The following is an 18,397-nucleotide window of genomic DNA, read 5'->3' as shown; positions in this document are numbered from 1 at the left end:
CTGGGATTTTATGTGATAGACCAAATCGATTTTCTTTTTTTTTTTCTGAAAAGGAAAGAAAATGTCCTTAAATCTTTTCGCTAATAAAATGTGAATTTAATGTCAAATCCTGCCCTCCCCAGGGTGAATTTTAAAGAACCGCAAGTGTTTCTGGGTATGTCAGCTGGCAGCTTTGCACATCTTTATCCTGAATTTTTTTAACTGTACTTCATTGGAGAATACAAAAAGCTCTGCTGGGTTGGAATGGGGGAGTATCTGTAAACATAAATGGATATTACCTGAAGACCTTAGTGGCCTGGAAAGTTGATACAACAACAACAGATCTTAAATGTATTTTGGTACTAATCCAGTCAGTGATTCATAAGCTGACAAAAGTGTGTTATTTTAAAATCTATGGACTTTAGAACTTGGGTGATGTGCTCTGTCTTCCTGGTTTTAGTGAGAAGACGAGCAGCAGCAGCTTTCTGGTTCAGACACTTGATTCTGGTGCAGTAATCAGTGCCGCTAAAGATAAACACATCAGCACGTCTTGCTAACTGTGTTTGGCTGCCACGTAACATCTCAGTTGATTGCATTGATGTTTGTGGTTGTAGCACTGCAAAATGCGGAGAGGCTAAACCGGTGCGAACCCTTTCATGAGGCTTCGCATAGGTCTACAATGACCTATGCAGATCAGTCGCGTTCTGTTTAGCCGTTTTCTCAGCTCACTCTGCAGTTCAACCGTAGCTCTGATTTGCTTACCTCTTTGTGGTCGTCCGCTGTCATAAAATTTGTGAGTCACTCCTTCCCCTCCTCAGACGCAGGTACGTGGGACGCGGTTTGCGCGTGCTGGACAGACGTGTTTACGCTGCTGGCTACTCTGGTGAGGAGAGGCGGCTCGGCAGCTCACCCATCTGTCTCCGCCGCGCTGGGCAGATGCTGGCGGACATTCGCAGGTACACGGATGCCCCTCTCTGAGAGGGAGTTTAAGTGACGAACATAATTTTGCTGGTTTAGAGGGCGAAATCATTTGTGTGATCATGTTATGGATCGCCCCTCAAGTTTCTGTCTCTTTAGTGAAATTTACATCTTCATCTTGGCAAACAAATAAAAGAATAAAAAAATATTAAGCATGCTAGCTGCATCCTTGCTGTTGTATAAACTTTCTGTAACAGATGTGAGGGTAGGATAATTAAACCACCTCTACCCCTCCTACTTATATCTTCCTCCCAGATTAATGACGCAGCAAGGACGTTTAATGAGTCCAGTAAAAGATGAATGCTGGGCCTTTGTGCTCATGTGTGTTTTTGTCAGCAACGATGTTTATGACATCTGGGCGTTCAGACGAATTTAGATGATTAGTTTGCACAAGCTGCCTCAGTCATAGTCAAATATCCAGCTGTCACTGGTTTTAAAGTTTTGATTTGCTTTTCTTGTTGTTGTTGTTGTTGTTGTCTCAGAAAGCATTTGTCATTCATTACAGTCAGCAATTTATTTTATTTTTTTACATTTTTGTCTGCAGGAACATTATCGCAGTGTCTGGATGAGAAAAAGGCAGATTTGCTGCTCCACACAGCAGCTCTGCAGTTCCTCTCCACAGTTTTCACAGAGGAGACGAGGCTCTGCGGCACAGAACTCAAAAGCTCCACATCCAAGCACAGCAGCACTCTGTCAGATATCCTAAATGGTCCCTCTGCCAGTGAGCTGTGTGAACTGCTATTGCAGGTAGGTGCGAATGTTGCAGTCGTGTGATAGTCTGCTCAGTTATCGCAGGTGCTTTTTAATCCCAGGATTGCCTGTGTGTTCGTGGCCAGAGTTTTAAACTTCAAGGAAGGTGTTTGAGTGTACAGCAACACTAACCTGATTGTTGTTGTTCTCAGAGCTTTGAGAAAAGGACCCTTCAGGACCCTTTAAAGAAGCTCACAGCCAGAGCTCTGATGACGCTTCTGGCCTGCAGTCCCACAGCTCAAAACCACGCAGCCACTGGTAATTCCCCAAAAACACAGCTGTCACCTCTGCGACTGATTCTAAAACCGCACAAATAAACTGTGCAGCAGCCTGTGGCACGTCTTCCTAAATTAAACTCCAGACAGCTCACTGGCTGTTTGTGTTTGTGAAAATGTGTTTTAGCTGCAAAAATGTACCACCAATTTTGTCTTATTGCAGTATTAGTGTATGCGTGTTGCAGAGAACTGCCTGAACTACAATAAGGCAATAAATTATGCAAATAATTTAGGTACCAACCACTCAGGCTGTCTATGGCTGTAATATATTATGTGGCACTTTTTGTTTGTAGCAGCATAAATATTTTTAGGGATGGAAGAAAGTGGTAAGGTTGTCAAATTAGTAAGACGGAAACAAAGATTAGCTGGATAGACTTTCTCATTTTCTGAAGTCTGCTATAAAATCGAAGCCTAAAGACATCATTACATTTATTGCAAGTCATGCTGTTATTGCAACATTTACCAGTACTAATACATATTGCATGCTTTTCTTATATTTGAGCACATATACATTGGAAAAAAAAAGATTTTCCTCCACACGTTTCTTCTTTCACACTCAAATGTTCGCGTTACAGAATGAGAATTATCTGAGTAAATGCAAGTTAGCTTCCACATTCTACCTCTGATTGGATAAAAAAAAATAAGTCAAAAGTCTGAACTTAAATCTGACCGACAAGCTGCCGAATTACCTCAACAGGCTACATATGTTGCGATCCCTCTAACATTACTGATTTATAATAGTTCTGCAAAAATAAAAATATGGTTTTATCTTTTTTTACCAGTTATTGCAAATGCCTGATGGCAGTTGTTGTGGCCAAGGGTAGCATGACTAATTATTTAGTTGAGGGAAAAACAACTTGTTGTTTGGATAGGTTGCAACTAACATGGTTATAATATTTTTATTCTAAATGAAATCACTTTTTAAATTGCTCGGTCGAAGAAAAAAAATCGTATGATTTTGAAATTTTTGAATGCGACAAAAAAAGTAAGGGGGAAAAAAAAAAACTGAATTTTGAGGGAGACAAATACTTATTGTTTTTAGCTACTTTGATGCTCCTGCTGTCTTGTGTTCCAGCTGGTTTAATTGACAGCTGTGTGGAGCAGCTGAAGCAGACCCATTCCCGCCTCCACCTGGAGTCCATCCGACCCAGCAAGGCTTCTACTCGCAAAAAGGTGAGCACAGGCCGGTGGGAAACTTCCCATCTCAGCACATTTTTAAGCTCCGTGTGTTAGCATTTTTTCCCCCCTCAGTTGGGTTAAATAACAAACTGAGGCTACACCAAAGTGTTTTGTGTTTTTTTTTTTTTTTAGAAGAAATGCTATGAATACGTATTGTACAGTCCCAGCTGTTCTCTTATTATCCTTTTCAAGTGTTTAATGCAGCCAGGAAAATGCTGTTTTGAATCCAGAACAATTAAACATGTTGCCTTTCGTTTTGTTTGTTCTCATATTTTCAGGACGGGGGCCATTTAAAAGAAGTCAAGCTGACTGCAGGGATCCTGCGGAGCGCTCTTTATTGCAACGATGAATGCAAAGTGAGTTTCTATGGCTGCTATTAAACTCCCCACAGTTAATTGGTTTTTAATGGAACCTCGCTGTACAGGTACCTCCAAATGAGATCCAAATGTGCAAGATGCTGCTAACATTTCCTCTCGTTGAGCTTCTTTATTTCTCCGTTTTGTTACTTTTAGAGGAAATGAGCTGTTTTTTTGTGTGTTTTTTTTATTCCTCATCCTTTACATTTAGAAGATATTGAGCTATTTTAGGCTGATTACAGGTATCTTTGTCAGCATCGGGTTATAACAAATGTGTTCCATAATCTGGTTTGCCTCTTTAACTCTGCGAACATCTAACTTAAAGCGTTTTCTCTTTACAAGTACATCAATCTAATCTATTTACGTGTGTAGGTGGTTGCTATGGATGCCCGTTTAGCTCTGAGACTCTACGCTCTGTGGCCGTGGCTCTTATTGGACGACCCCACAATGGAAGCGGTCCTGGAGCTCCTGTGTGTGTACACAGCCGACAGCCAGCCAGGTGGGAACGAGATGTTGCGCATGTTGCGTCTCTCTGAGTGTTTGCGCCTGTGATGTCGCCTCCTTCTGCGATTAGCAATCTCACTGAGTCATACACACTTTGCATTAAAAGTTCCATTGTCCTCTGCGACGACCACATTGTGTTTCACTGCGTAAGAGCGGTGCGTGGTTTGCTTGCCGGTAACAATGGGCACCGTGTCAGAATCGATCAGGCTGCATGTCAGTCTCACTGCGGCTTCAGACCAGAGGGACATGATGTGGAAAACAAGAGAACATCTCTGGCTTGTCTGAGACGTTTCTGTTCGTTCTTGCCAACCAGCAGAGTTAAGAAAAAAAAGAGAAACAAAAAAAAAAACTACAGTTGACAAGAACAAATTTCAAGAGAAAAACAATCTGGGAAACAATCACTCATGTGTCACTTGATCTCTGTGTGTGTATTCAGTTATCTGTTATTGATATAAAGTTTCTTACAAAAGTATTTTATCATGTTAAAACTACAATTTTTATTACACTGTTGAGGAATTTATATAGCAGATTAATTGTGAATCGAAGGAAAATGTGGCAAATTTTTTGTAAGTATTAATGTAAGAAGGAAACCCAACCCACGACAAGTCCGATCCGCAGTTTTTCAGTAGTCATGTAGTGAACACAACAAACAGGTGGGGAAGAAGTGTTCTGGTCGTGTTGAAGACCACAATTTCACTTTTTGGCCAAAAAGTGAAACAATATAATTGGTGAAAAGCTAACGCCGCTCCATCTACACAGTGAGAGATGGGGGTGGAAGCATTATCCTGTGGGGATTCTTTTCAGCAGCAAAGACCGTGAAGCTGGTTAGATTGTTGGAAAGACGGATGGAGCTAGATGCAGACCAAACCTGAAAGAAAACCTTTTTTTTGTGTAGACTGTAGACTGGTGTGGAAAGTCCAAACCTAAATCCATTTAAAGTTTCAGTGGAAAGTCTTGAAAATGTATTTTTCCATACACACGGTGCCAGCCAGAACTATATTAGAAAATACAACAAAACTTTCTGTTAAAGATGTACAAACCAGATTAGCTGAATCCCAAAAGTCTTTCAACTGGAACGACAAGGAATGGTGTTTCCTAGGGGGATACAGATATAAGCCACACTTTTCAGATTTGTAAACTGTATAATAAAAACAAAAAAAATTACCTATTTTTGTAACCTATTCCTTTCACTTTACAATCATGTCCTGAAAGCTTTTATAAGACGCTGCAGTTGTTTCATCTGTGAGTAACTGAAATTTCTCTTGCTTCACTTAGAGCAATTTCTGATAGCCGGAGTTCACAAGTGTTGACAGGTTTGCGTAAGTAACTCTAAACGTGATTGGCAGCAGCTTTTCAGCGGACGTGTGCACACGCTCAGATCTAAACTGACTTTTTCTTTAGACCCCCCTTCTTCCCTCCCTCCCACCACACCCACATCGGCTCAAGCTGGGAAGCTGCAGAAATCAGTGAAGTCAGGCACAGTGTTTCCCTAAAGGTTAACCGAACAGCAGGTTGGATTTGGGCTTCACGCAGCCTGGCTTAGTATTACACCATCCACCCTGAGGCAACCACCGAGTCTCCTGAGACGCCTACGTTTCTATTCGCTCTTTCATCTCCTGTCTACCGCCTTCATCCGAAACTTTAGCGTTGCTAGTTTAAGTGGAACTGTTGTTTTTTGGGGGTTTTTTTATCTGTTCCCTCCCTGCTTATTTTCAGGAGATATTTTTGTAATTGCCTCAAAACCTGGTCTCACAGACGCAAAGAACGCAATAAATAACTGCATTTTTTTTTTTTTTTGTTTGCTCTTATTTGAGATGAGACGTTCCTTGTATTGCAGAGTACTTGATGAGATTTAAGGCAACACTTGGGACGCTTAAGATCTTATCAGAAAGATCCCGTGTTAACCCTCGCCGATGTCATGATGGCTTCCTGACAGGTGTAAGCATAACCTCAGGCCATCTGTCGCGTTCCAGGATTAATGTAACCAACAAGTTGTGATGTTCTCAAATGAACAACATCCACTAGTGTCAGAAAGTCATGAGTGATTTTTTATTTTTTTTTTCCATTTATCATCTTTTACTTCCTTGATGCCTTTTGGTATTTGCATTCCGGATGTTTCTGCATAATAAATATCTACAGCCTGAGGCTGCTAAGCAAAAATAATTTGCCTCCCACCAAGAGTCAGAGCACCACAGTTGCCATAATGAGGCAGTCGTTTCAAGGTGAACCAAAATTAGCAAATTAAAATAGCCACAAATGTTTTAAAGCTCTCTTATGAAGTGATGAGCTTCTGTTACATTTCTGCAATTAAAATAAAGTAACAAATTATACATTTTTTCATCATCATTTAGCTGATTTATGTTGATACTATTTTTAAAAAGGGGAGGGGAAAAAAAATGTGTCAGTTTGCTATGCTGTGTGATGTTTAGGTGGCCAGTCCGCGTTTCTGCTTCCCTTGGTGCTGCGGGCTGCAGCGGAGCTGAGCGGCTCCACGAACGTTTCATTGTTGCACTTAACTATTCTTTCAAGGGACGAGCTGTGCTGCTGTTATCAGCGGTAGCTTTAAGTTACACTCAAAAAGCCTGTTGCTGGCATGAAATTACAATTCAGAATGTTAATTGGCCTGAGTGCTCCGTTATATTTTCAAGAACTCTGTAGTATTTTTATTTTTTTAAGATCAGATTGCGACAGATTGACATAAAGCAAAATGACACACACACACAAGAAAGTCAACTAAGGAAATGTAAAATCCATATAGTCGCGATCTGATTTTTAGCAAACCAGTTTAGCCATAAAGACGTGTACAGTGTGATTCATTTCAGAAGAGATGCGGCACTTAAAATGTTGGACTGCTCTATAAGCATGGAAGCTCTGACTTGACGATTCACATTTTATGAAGAGAGAGAGAAGTCTTTTAAATGCTATGTTTTATGGTTAGGAGATGCATAGTTTGCTAAATGTATCTTTTTTTTCCTCTGTTCCCAGCATGCAGTTCCCTCTGTGGCAGCAGCCCCAGTGGGGTGCCAGGATCTAAGGGCTCCTCCAACGCCTCTCTGATGCACTCGGTCATGAAGCTGAGCTCTCTTGCCCCAGACAACAGCCCCATCCAGAATCTATGCTTCTCTCTCCTGACTAACCTGGTTGTGTCACGAGACTGTAGGTGCATCCTGCAGAAGGTACATTATTAAAACAAAAGCAGCAAATCCAAAAGATTACTTGAGTTATAGTTCTTCCCTTTTAGATGTAAAGTTGTACAAACTGCAACACGTGTTTAAATTACAGCTTTTCTCCTTACTTGGTAGAATATAGTTTCTGAAGGTAGTATTTAATGAGGTGATCCATGATGCTGTGCTGTAATCTGTCTCTTTTGTGATCATGTCCTGTGATTCTCAGAATAATTTCCTTCAAGCCTTCCTGTCGGTGCCGGTCCCTAAGGTGGCTGGTGCTAAGGCCTCATCGGTCGGTGGCGGTGGGAACCTCCTGAGCCTGTGGCTGAGATTCCTAGTCAGCCTGTCCGCCACAGAAGACGGGCAGCAGAATATTCTGAAATTGTCTGGAGTTCTGGAACTGCTGGCCGAACTGGCGCCGCATCGACCACACGCACTGCTCACCTTTCACAACCTCTGCTTCTGCCCCGCCGTCAAATCACACGTCGTGACTAATGGTACGGAGCAGGAGACGGGTTTGAGATTTAACTATTGCATAGAGGTTGAAAAAGCACTTTGGCGATTAAGGTCATCTTTTTAGTGTGTTTTTCATGAATGCCTTTCAGTTTTCTCATTCCCCTCTTCAGCTGTACGTCTAGGAATTGAGGACATTAACTGAATTTACAGCTCAGACCCCTTACACATTTCCACATTTTGTTTTGTCATCTAAAACCTCCAAATGCGCATATTTATATATATATATATATATATAAATTCATCTATAGACATCACACAATTTGGGAATTGTATACCAGTATGTATATTAATTGCAGTAGAAGTACAGCAGTGAAGGCCTTAGATCTTTTATTGTGATCATTAGTGAACAAACAAAATCATGAATGACAAATGTATAAAGACAGGACCTCCCGCCTAAACTGACTGCCCTGGAAAGTACCATATTTATACAAGTATAACTCATATCAGTCCTGAAGAGGGAGAAAAAAAAATGCATATAAATTGCATGTGGCTAAGAAGTTTAAGGGCCAGCCACGCTATTAAATAGATATATTTAAAAAATGTGACTTATATACAGTAAGAGAAGCAGCCAAGAGGCCTATAATAACTTAGCAGGAGCTACAGAGATCCACAGCTCAGGTGGAAAAATGACTTTAGCATTTTAATCTAATAAACATGTTTTGATATAAAAACATTTGGAGGCGTTCAAGGCGAATAAACATTTTTTGTAGGGTCTGTACCAATGTGTTAAATTGAAGTTTCTCTCCGAACCTAAACAATATTTCTTAATAAAAAGCCATTTCTCCACGTTTCTAAAATCATTGCTACATTAGGCTTTTGCTATCAATTACTGAAGTAATTAATCAATTAGTCACAGATAAATTGTGTTCAGAAGTAAGGAAAGAACCAAATACCAAATTAATTTTTATAGCATATAGCATTCAATCTCGTATTTTCAAAATAATGTATACAACGTGTGACAAAAATGCAATGCATAACAGTTTGGGGTGGCAAAGTCGGACCAGGTAATTCTAACTTTAGCAGCGTTTCGCTGCAGTTTCAGTGGTGTGAAGATGAAATAACCAAACGCTGAGCGAAAATGAAAGTGGGGGAAGCTGCTGAGACTGAAAAAGCTTGTGCAGGTGGGCAGATGTGTCCCACACAAAGTACACTGCAGGTGATAGTTGAAGGACCAGCTGCGTGGAAAATGTCATGTTACCACATTTTTTGTTTCCTGTGGAAATTTTGACATTTCCTGTTTAAGCTGTGTGTGTGTTTGTTTTTTTTTAGTGATCATATTTATGATCACATCATTTGAATTGCTCTTGTCTGTATGCCAGCATCTAACTTTGTTTCTCTATTATTATTTTTTGTGTGTCTATTTATTTAAACAGTATGATGATTAAAACATTTTAAAACAATCATTTACATGAGGTAATGATGTTGTGAAGATTACCGATTGTCTACATGTTTGTGTTCCAGATAAAGCCATGAAAGTTTTGTTACGGTGTTTGGAAAGTAAAGAGCTGGAGACCTGCTGTATCGGAGCGTCTGCACTGTGGGCTCTACTCCACAACAATCAGAGGGTACACACACACTCACACACACTCACTGACGCTCTGAGGTGGTTGCATCTACTCTCCAGTAAAGTCCTAATTTATCTTTTTGTTTTCACATTTAATTTTTATGCTTTAACAACGACCTGAAAAACCTTAACAGCTATTATGTCCTCTCATTTATAATGCTTCTTTAAAGCATTATAAACATAAGTTATTTTTCTGAATCAGTTTTTTTGTTGTTGTTGTTTTTCTCTTGACAGGCGAAGACTGTACTGAAATGTCCATCAGTTCGATTAAAAATCCAGGAGGCACTGACCGTCTCCAAGAAAGGCAGGCGTGTTTTCATTTTGACAACCAAATAACGCGACTTCCACACACCAGATTGTTAAACAGTGGACCTATGTTTAGAACATTGGGGTATTCCCATCAGAAGCCATTAATGAAAAAGGAAAAAAAAACAAAAACGTATTTTATTAATTTTCTTTTTGAAATAAATAGTATAACATTGAAATGAAATACTTTTTTTTTATGAAACAGAGGAATAGAAATTAAAATTTGGCTGGTTTCCCTTTTCAGTTTCAAAACAAAAGCACTTATCGACCGAGAAAAACAAAACAAAAATCACGTTTTGTCATATCAACATGCGGCCATCTAATTCTGTGGCCATCCTTTAATGCGACTGTTGGAGGCGCTGTTTCCTCCTTAGACCTATTCACTGCAACACAAGTGAATATGAAGTAAAACATACAGAATGAGGACCTATATGAAGTTGTGATGAGTTGGGAGAGGATGAGTAGTTTTGTTACTCCATTGAGTTCAATGTTAAAAAACTCACCTTCACCTGGGCAGCGATTTCACGGGATAAAACTTACATTTTATTAGTGCAAGCTGAGGGAAAATGTCAGGGAAAAGAAAATATCAAATTGTCTCATTTTCTCCTCTGAGTATGAAACAAAAGCCTCGTTTAAATTTCTGCTCATTTATTTTTCCTCCACTAGAAAGGAAAATGGCTTTACTTTAAAATAAAAATCAAGTAACCGCTTGTGTGTGTGTTTTTTTTTTTTTCTTCTGTTGCTTAGCACTACTCCTGAGAAAATCCGATTACTTAAAGATGCATTCATCAGCAACAAACAGTTTATTTTGTTTTTAATCTTTTTGTTTTTGTTATTCTGTTCTGTAGATGCAGAGAAGAAGCAGGAACCTTTGAACTCCTACCTGCAGAAGTGCCTGGATCAACTTTCCCAGCTGCTAAAAAGTTGAATGTAACTGACTATTTTAATTGTGTAGTTTTGTATCATGTTTTGTTATCTATGAAATATGTCATTTGAATATTAAAGTGATGTCAACCTTTCGTCCTTGCCAGATCTCATTTATCGGAACTTAGCTGGCGTGTGGCTTTGAACTCGTCGCCGTGGCGACGGTGGTGTTCGGCAGCTGATTCACAGCGAAACACAACAGCTTTTGTGGAAAGCCACAACATAGAAACATTTTCAAATGGCGAAACCCTACATTTAGAGAAAACGCTCACATTTATTATTACTGAATGTCGCTTCTCTAGTCATGGCAATTCTATCATTTTTTTTTAAATGCATAAAATCCATGTGAAAACCAGTTTTCAGTGTTGAATTCCTTGTGGGAAAAAACTTCATTATAAACCCCAACATGCAGAATGATGTCGTAAGTTTGCCATCCATCTCCAGCCCTGGTGATAAAGAGCCTCTCTGTGTCGAGCGTGCCAGCAGTGGGACGCCATGAATTGTGGCCCTGTAGCTGAAGTGCTTCTCTGTAGCCAGAGATGGAGCAGGAAGTGCAGCTCGGGTGCCTGTGCACTCGTCTCATCAATGTAGCTTTCATTCTTCCTCGGTGGGGCAAGATGGAAGCTGTACAAAAGGACTACTGGTACTTCATGGTACTCCTCTTTCTCCCTTTTCTTAAAGGTAGGGATATTTTTTTTTTGCTTTATGTCTACAAATATTTCAATGGGATCAGGTTGTATATATATATATTTTATTTTTTTTGTTTTTGTTTACGTTTGTCATGAAGTAAATTCATGTAAAACGTGTTGACTGTGGTGACTTTCTCAGTCGTGTTTTGTTTAGTAAAAATAACTGCATTTATTCAATATATGATGTAGTTTTATGAGTTTAGAAACTATATATTCGGAAAAATAAAACAGTCTGGTTAATTTTGTTCAACCTTTATTGAATTAAGACATTTTGCTGAACTCACGTGATAAAATATTGTCTCATTAAGACTGTGTTAGATGTTTTATTTAAATGCTGAAGCTTTATGATGAGCACACGTAGGTAGTTGTTCAGTTTGACTCATTTTCTTTCCGGTCCAACAATGCAAACTCTTATTCACCTTGTTAAAAAAAAATATAGAGATTCACCGTTTCCTTTTCATAGACTGCACAGTCTCTTTTGTGACAAAACCGATTGCCTCACCTTTTGCTGGTTACCTTTGAGTCTCGACTGCTTTGAAAGCTGATCAGATCAGTTACAATAACTGTAAGCATGTGAGCCATATTTTTACTGACTTTTAGCACAAAATTACCTTCTAGCATAATTTTTAATGATCAAAAATCAATCACTGTTATTCTGATTAATACAGAAGAGTAGAATGGTTGCTTCGGAAGAGAGAAGTGATTGTAGGTGTCGCTTCTTTGCCAACACCGCTTTTCAAGAAAATCAGTGTCGGCATCAGCCCTGGGTATCGAAAGAGCTTCACAGGCAAGAAGTTTGCTGCTTGTAAGATAGAACTAAATCAACCTTTAATTGGAGGGAGAGGTTTGAGAAAAACTTCAGAGTGCCCAAGGAAATCCAGCAGGTGCTTGAACCTAAGCAGGGGACAACTAATTGAGTTGCCACCAGCTGCAGAGCTTGCAGAGTGGTCGGGTTTACGTTTTTCTGCAGCCATAATGAAATGGATATTTTTGGAGGCCAGCCTGATGGAAAATAAGCGACTTGCGTCCAAGAAAAACATGGGGGAGAAATGTTTCTTATGAATTTGAGCTGCCTTGAAATTTTGTGAAGTGTTTAGTAAACGGTGTACCATAGAAATGTCTGTCAAGAAAATCTAACAAACCAAGTTTTTTCTGTCTCTCTACTTTGTTTGCCTTTGGCCGTGAATGCTTAAATCTGAACCACGTTTTGTTCAAAATCAGAATGTGAACAGTGAAACTCTTGTCTAGTTGCTGTCCAACAGACAGACGTCGAAACGGTACGGCTGGAGGAAGGGATGGTGCTGGCCTGCGTGTGTCCCTGGGACGGCCAGCTCAGCATGGTGTCCTGGACCAAAGTGCCAGACAAGAACCCCATTGCTGTGTTCTCTCCTGAGTTCGGAGTCTCCGTCCCTTACACCTACCGGGAGAGAATAGATTTCCTGAGAACGACGCCTATGGATGGAAGCATTGCCTTGAAGAACGTCACGCATCAGGACATCGGGCTCTATCACTGCTCTGTCCAGACTTTCCCTCAGGGACCCTGGACTAAGGACTTTCAGGTGGAGGATTTAGGTAAACTCTGTGTTTTCTAAGACCTATCTGGCTCTCTACCCCGAAAGAAACACTGGTCGTCTTTTGTTTCCATTCTGAGATGTATTTTTCTTTCATTCTGCAGATGAGCCACCAGAAGATAACAACAACACAGAGCCCCCTCCCCCAGAGGAAGTCACGGTAGACTCAGAGGTGGTGGCCGAGGAGAGCAGCAACCTGACCATCAGCTGCAAGCACCCGCACAACGGCACCATCTACCAGGTCATCCTGGAGAAGATGCCGCACGGCCGTCCGTGGGTCATCATCGGCATCTGTAAGAAGGTGGAGGGGGGTCTGGTGGGCGAGGACTACAGCGAAAGGGGCAGGGTGAACTGCGCCGACAGCCTGGATCTCAGTCTGCACCTGACTGATGTTGCGTCAGGGGACGACGGTTTATATCGCTGCACCTTCAACACGGACGTGGGGGTGCAGACCACCGTTGTGCAACTCAGAACAGCTCCTCCAGGTACACAGAGCAACACGCCGGATGTGAAGTCAGCCCCTCAAACAGACGCCGTATCATTTCCCATGCTTATTGCCATTTGCACAAATACGCTGCAATGTAGCACATGTAGCGAAAGAAAAATGGCTTATGACACATTTAGGGGTGTGAAAACCACAGATTCCTGTTCATTGTTTCGACTCATGCTAGAGCAGCTGTACCGTGGTGTGCTGCTGGTCTGGTATGGTTTGATTTTTCAGGGTCGTGACATAAATTCACATGTCATTAGAAACAAAACAAAAAATCTGTCATTACATACGGGAGAATCCATGCAGTTGAATTTCAGGTGGTTTGCCTAATCTTGTCTACAGTCATGTTCAGTAAATTAGAATATGCATTCCGATGAAGCTCATTTGTTAGGTTAAAAGTACCTTTTGAAAATTGACAACCTTTAAATACACTCTTCATTTACGGCACATTGCTGAATTATCTTTATTGGTCTGATATGATATTCAAGCTTTATTTTTTATTTTTTTTAGCTGTAAGTTGCAATTTATCATAATTAACAGAAATAAATTATTTAAAGCATCCATCTGTGCGTAATTAATCATCATGTGTTTTGTTTAGTGATGAAGTTCCTGAAATAAATGGACCTTTCAATAATATTCTAATTTATTGAATGGGCCTGCAGATATTCCATATTAAATTATTTCTCTTCTCCAACCAGGTGGATTCAGTCTGTCCCTATACATGCTGTATGTTTACATCGGAGCTGGAGCTGCTGGACTTGTTCTATTCATTTCCTTCCTCATACTTGCCCTGAGGCTAAGGTATTGTCAGTTAAGGCAATATATTATTGTTTTAAATTTATGTGTGTGCGTTTTTTGTTTTTGCTTTTGGCTCATAAGTGGACCTGTTTGTGTGACAATCATCACAGGAAAAAAAAGCGGCGGGAGGAGTACCGAGTTAAACTGCACCCCACTCAGAGACAGGTAGGCGTCAGTTTGTTCATTGTATCGACTCTCGTCTTTACTCTCGACTCCTTCAAAGCTCTCCCGCACCTCCTCATAAGACACGCGCTTAACTACAAAGCTGTTCCACTTTACAACTAACGTTAAAGCCACACGTCCCATCTGATACGGAGAGCTTGACTTGTTGCTCGCCACCCCCAGCTGTGCAGTTTGAAGAATCTGGAAGAGAGCTGGTGTCAAAAGCGTTCAGATTTTAAAAGGAATAAATAAATAACACAATCATCCATTAGCCATGAATTTTGTTGTATTGACATCTGCAGGACCTCCAAAAAGTTACCATGCTCTTCACTTTTACATGTTGCCGCAGTAAAATCACAAAACTCAATATATTCCACTGGGATTATGTGATGCACCGAAATCTGAAAGTGTGTTTGTACTCAACCCCCTTTAAGGCCTTCACATAACTCTGTAAAAATAGAGAAATATGTTTTCCTTTTGTTTCTTTAGACTTCTTTCTGCTGCCTTTTGCTAGAAAACAAGTTTCTCTATTCTTCAGGAGTTGGTGCAGGGCTTTACTCTGATGATCCTACACTACAGTAGGTGGTGGCAGCATTATGCTGTAAGGATGTTGTTCTACAGCAGGAACAGGGGAACATATCAGTCTCAAAATGGGGTGGACATTTATCCTCCAGAAATGAGAATTCTAAGCATAAAGCCAGAGCTACAAAGCAGCGGTTTTAATCAGATCCTATTCGCGTGTCAGGAGAGAAAAGAATGTGTCAAGACTTCAAAATCGCTTTCACTCCGGTCTGACTGAGTTTGTGAAGAAAAGACAGAATCTTCCCACTGTGTAAAGTTGGTAGACGCATACTCCAAAAAAGCTGTAACAGCAGCAAAAGTGCTGAAAATAAATGCACGCCACACTTTTCAGAATGTAACTTTTTTTTTTTTTTTTTTAATGCCATGTGTGTTTTGTCACACAGCACTTTTTTCGGTTCATCACATATTTTTCTAAAATACCTTTAAGTTTATAGTAATCATGTGGCAACGTGTGCTAAAAAAAAAAAAAATTGAGAGGCGTGAATGCTTTTGAAAGGCCGCTGCATTTTTCCTTCATTAACCAATCGGCTGCACTGCTGGTGAAAACCTGTCATGTTTGTCTGTCTGTTACCTTACAGTCTACTAACATCCACTACTACCTCCTCACAGCCGAATATCTATGAGAACGTCCCTCTGTGTCCCAGGATTGTGAAGAAATCCAAGCAGACTAAAAGCTTCCCCATCTATGCCAACCTGCCGGCCGGGCGCTCGCTCCAAACCAAACGTCAGCCTCAGGACAAAAAAAGAAAAGGCGCGCTGTAACTCCATGTCACTTTCTCACATCTGTCATCGCGCTCTCAGGCTATTCACACCCCATTCACTGTACATCAGAGCGAGGATAAATAAATGTCAGCAAGCGCAGACCGTAATTATCCATTTGAGTTTTTAATCAAATGCGGGGGGATCGTGCCCGGCACTGTTTAATATTCACACGGCGGTTTGAAATGAGTTAACAAGCCGGCGCTCATCTCGGAGTCAGAAAAGCTGACGGGGCCTGTTTGGGACCGGCCTTGCTCCCCCCCTAATTAAATGTACTATGTAATTATTGTTGAGGGGATGTTTGCTTTTTCGGCAAAACAATATTTGACAGTAACCATCACACAGAGGAGAAAGACAAAAGCCCGTATAATCATTCTTTTCTCTTCTCTAACTCCCTCCAAGTAAAACGATTGACAAAAGCCTGTGTAATTGCCCTCTTTTCACTTTCATCCCTCCTGGTTTCCATTCAGAGCTTGACAATAGTGTCTAATCATCTAACGGGGAAGAAAAGCAGTCGCTCAGCAATGTGCCGTCACTTGAGACTGCTTCTTTCCCCTTCCCCAACAGGCTCTCTGACTGCATTCTAGTTACGGCACGCCCTCAGTGTGAAAGCTGAACTCTAATTAGCAAATCCTGGGCTGCAGTTTATATCTCCTTTTACCCCCTCTGACTGCTTTTTGATGAATATCCATGTTCTTTTTTTTTTTGTTTGTTTGTTTTTACCCCCTCATTTGGTGTATAAAATGTAAAAAAAAAAAAAAAAAAAAAGATCAATTGTTGAATGTTATTTCCCCTTTGTATTTATTTATTTTTATTTTATTTTTTCTGAGTTTGCTTTTGTAAATCAGTATTTGCGGTGTATGGCAGCTGCTGTAAAATTAAACTCTGTGCTGTTTGTGTAATTTAATTCATTTATCTCCATAGAAGTGGAGGCAGTGGCAGAGGCAGTAATGGATAAGCGGGTTATTCTGCTAGGAAGCAAGACAAATGTGGAACATAAAGGGACATTACAGTTTTGGGTTCATGTGTTGTTTTTTTTGTTTTTGTTTTCCCTTTGTGATGTTTTCTGAAGAAACCGTAAATGTACATTTGATGATACTTGATATTCGCTGTATTGAAACCGATAGTCATGACTGATAAAGACTCCTTGTGACAGAAATAATACCACGTCTGTGTTTCTCTGTGTTATGGTGTGGGAATGTGTGAAAAGAAAAAAAAAAAATGCAGCGTCTAGAAGAATTAAAAATGAAGCTTTAACCATAAACCACCTTCTTTTGGAAACTTGAACTACTTCATGTGGTATGGGGTCTCTTTCTCCTTTTTTAGTCATGTTGATTATTTTTAATCAAATGGAGCAAATGACATTTGCTTCATTTTCTATTTGTTAAAAAAATACTGGAAAGCTCCAAGTTCACTTTTTTATTATTATTAAAATGAGTGTGTTGAGAAATGAAAAATGCATAGGAGCCCTGACAAAATGATAAAGTACCTCATGCTTTTTGTATTCAAGCCTTTGGCCGTATCATAGGGCTATAAACTTGGGGTTATTTTTTAAGTAGGTTTACCTACTTCTTGTTCTCCACAAATATGGAAAAAGACTCAAATAGTTTTGGTCAATGTAAATATGTTTCTTTCCTTTGTCTGTGGAACCAATGGTTCATTTCATAAAACATTTTTCTGGCATACTTGTAAAGCTTTATAAATTATATATAAGTATTACTTGTAAGGGTCAAGAAGATTTTGTGGTTTTACTTTGGAGGAGACAGAAAAAGAACGTTTAGATTGCAACGGTGAATAGCCCAGACCTTGGTAAGATCACTCTGGTCTGTGCTCGTCTTGTATGGCCGTGAGTCATATGGAAAAACTATGGTTTAGACACGAGCTGCAGCTTTCAAATTCAGAGATAAACAGGTTCAAGGTTAAACAATTGGATGACGTCATGTCAGGTTGCATCCAGCTCCATCTTCCCCCAATCTTTTTTTCTTAATAGCTGCAACTACCGCGACGCTCAGAAGAATCTACTTGTCAGGACAGGTTACTAGTTTAAGAACATTATTTGGATTTACACCAAAACAAATAAACAAAAAAAAAAACTACAGCTTGCTCATTATATGTTAATATTTTCCAATTAACATGTAACGAATTAATCTTGGTGCTGGAAAGAAGAACATTTTAGAAACGGCAAACCTTCGTATTCAAAGACGCGCTCACCGTATTTCCTGTTGGTTATTTGAGACGCGTTTGCTTTCAGAGCTTCCTCGCTTCTCGCTTCTAGGATCGAGACGCCTTCGACTCGTGCCTTAAGAGAGGTTGAGGTCGCACGTGTGTCACTGGGCCGATTTACCACAGTAGTGGGCGCTCGCTCCTGTGGGTTGTTCACCTACTTGAAACGTGAACTGCAAAGGCCACATGAATCAAGGTGTAGATGAATCGGCCTGGGGAAAGGAGTGCAGGCCGGACTGTGTGAGAATATTGCCTCTGTTCGAAACAAAACCGCTTGTTCCGTCTCTTGTGTGACTCACTTTACGTTTAATTACACATTTTTAGCTGCGGTTCTGGCATGTTTGGCACCAAAAAGAAACAAGAAATAGTAGCAATTCTGGAGCTGAATAGAATGTGGTACCAGTCCTATGTGAACTTATTTCAGCAGTTCACATAGGACACCAACTCTCCAATGTTTCCCCATCCATAATAGCAATAGAAAATGTGTCCAAGGCACAACCAACAGATAGTTTTTATTTATTTAATTTTTTGGGGGGTATGGCCTCCCTTTTCTAATACCACCCTGGGTAACTGCCCATATCAAAAACCACCACTGGTTGTAACTTTACCACTTTCCGCAAAAGGT

The 18,397-nt window shown here is 40.2% G+C and overlaps 2 protein-coding genes across 6 annotated transcripts in view; both read left to right on the top strand.

Annotated features, from left to right (window-relative positions):
• rttn (rotatin) overlaps positions 1–10,593 on the top strand; it is a 51,507-nt gene extending 40,914 nt beyond the window's left edge. For all 3 annotated transcript variants that reach the window (XM_016672682.1, XM_007554624.2, XM_007554623.2), the window contains exons 39-49: positions 798–935; positions 1,502–1,704; positions 1,860–1,965; positions 3,058–3,155; positions 3,440–3,517; positions 3,890–4,016; positions 7,007–7,197; positions 7,415–7,685; positions 9,166–9,269; positions 9,503–9,572; positions 10,423–10,593. In XM_016672682.1, the coding sequence (XP_016528168.1) occupies positions 798–935; positions 1,502–1,704; positions 1,860–1,965; positions 3,058–3,155; positions 3,440–3,517; positions 3,890–4,016; positions 7,007–7,197; positions 7,415–7,685; positions 9,166–9,269; positions 9,503–9,572; positions 10,423–10,502 (1,466 nt within the window). In that variant the 3' untranslated portion in view covers positions 10,503–10,593. The remainder of the gene's footprint in view (positions 1–797; positions 936–1,501; positions 1,705–1,859; positions 1,966–3,057; positions 3,156–3,439; positions 3,518–3,889; positions 4,017–7,006; positions 7,198–7,414; positions 7,686–9,165; positions 9,270–9,502; positions 9,573–10,422) is intronic.
• A 362-nt stretch (positions 10,594–10,955) lies between these two features.
• cd226 (CD226 molecule) lies at positions 10,956–16,713 on the top strand. Of its 3 annotated transcripts, none has more exons than XM_016672683.1 (6): positions 10,956–11,179; positions 12,436–12,759; positions 12,863–13,243; positions 13,947–14,049; positions 14,157–14,211; positions 15,369–15,515. In XM_016672683.1, the coding sequence occupies exons 1-6, from the start codon at positions 11,038–11,040 to the stop codon at positions 15,411–15,413; spliced, it is 1,050 nt and encodes a 349-aa protein (XP_016528169.1). In that variant the 5' UTR covers positions 10,956–11,037; the 3' UTR covers positions 15,414–15,515. The 3 variants fall into 3 exon arrangements, with proteins under 3 accessions (XP_016528169.1, XP_007554683.2, XP_016528170.1); XM_007554621.2 differs by having other exon boundaries at positions 10,958–11,179; positions 15,400–16,713; XM_016672684.1 differs by having other exon boundaries at positions 10,958–11,179; positions 15,435–15,535.
• The last annotated feature ends 1,684 nt before the right edge of the window (positions 16,714–18,397 follow it).

This window comes from Poecilia formosa, unplaced genomic scaffold, assembly GCF_000485575.1.
Source record: "Poecilia formosa unplaced genomic scaffold, Poecilia_formosa-5.1.2 Scaffold64, whole genome shotgun sequence".
NCBI lineage: Eukaryota > Metazoa > Chordata > Actinopteri > Cyprinodontiformes > Poeciliidae > Poecilia > Poecilia formosa.
Note: the sequence above shows the minus strand (reverse complement) of the source record. Positions and strands in the feature narration are given on the sequence as shown.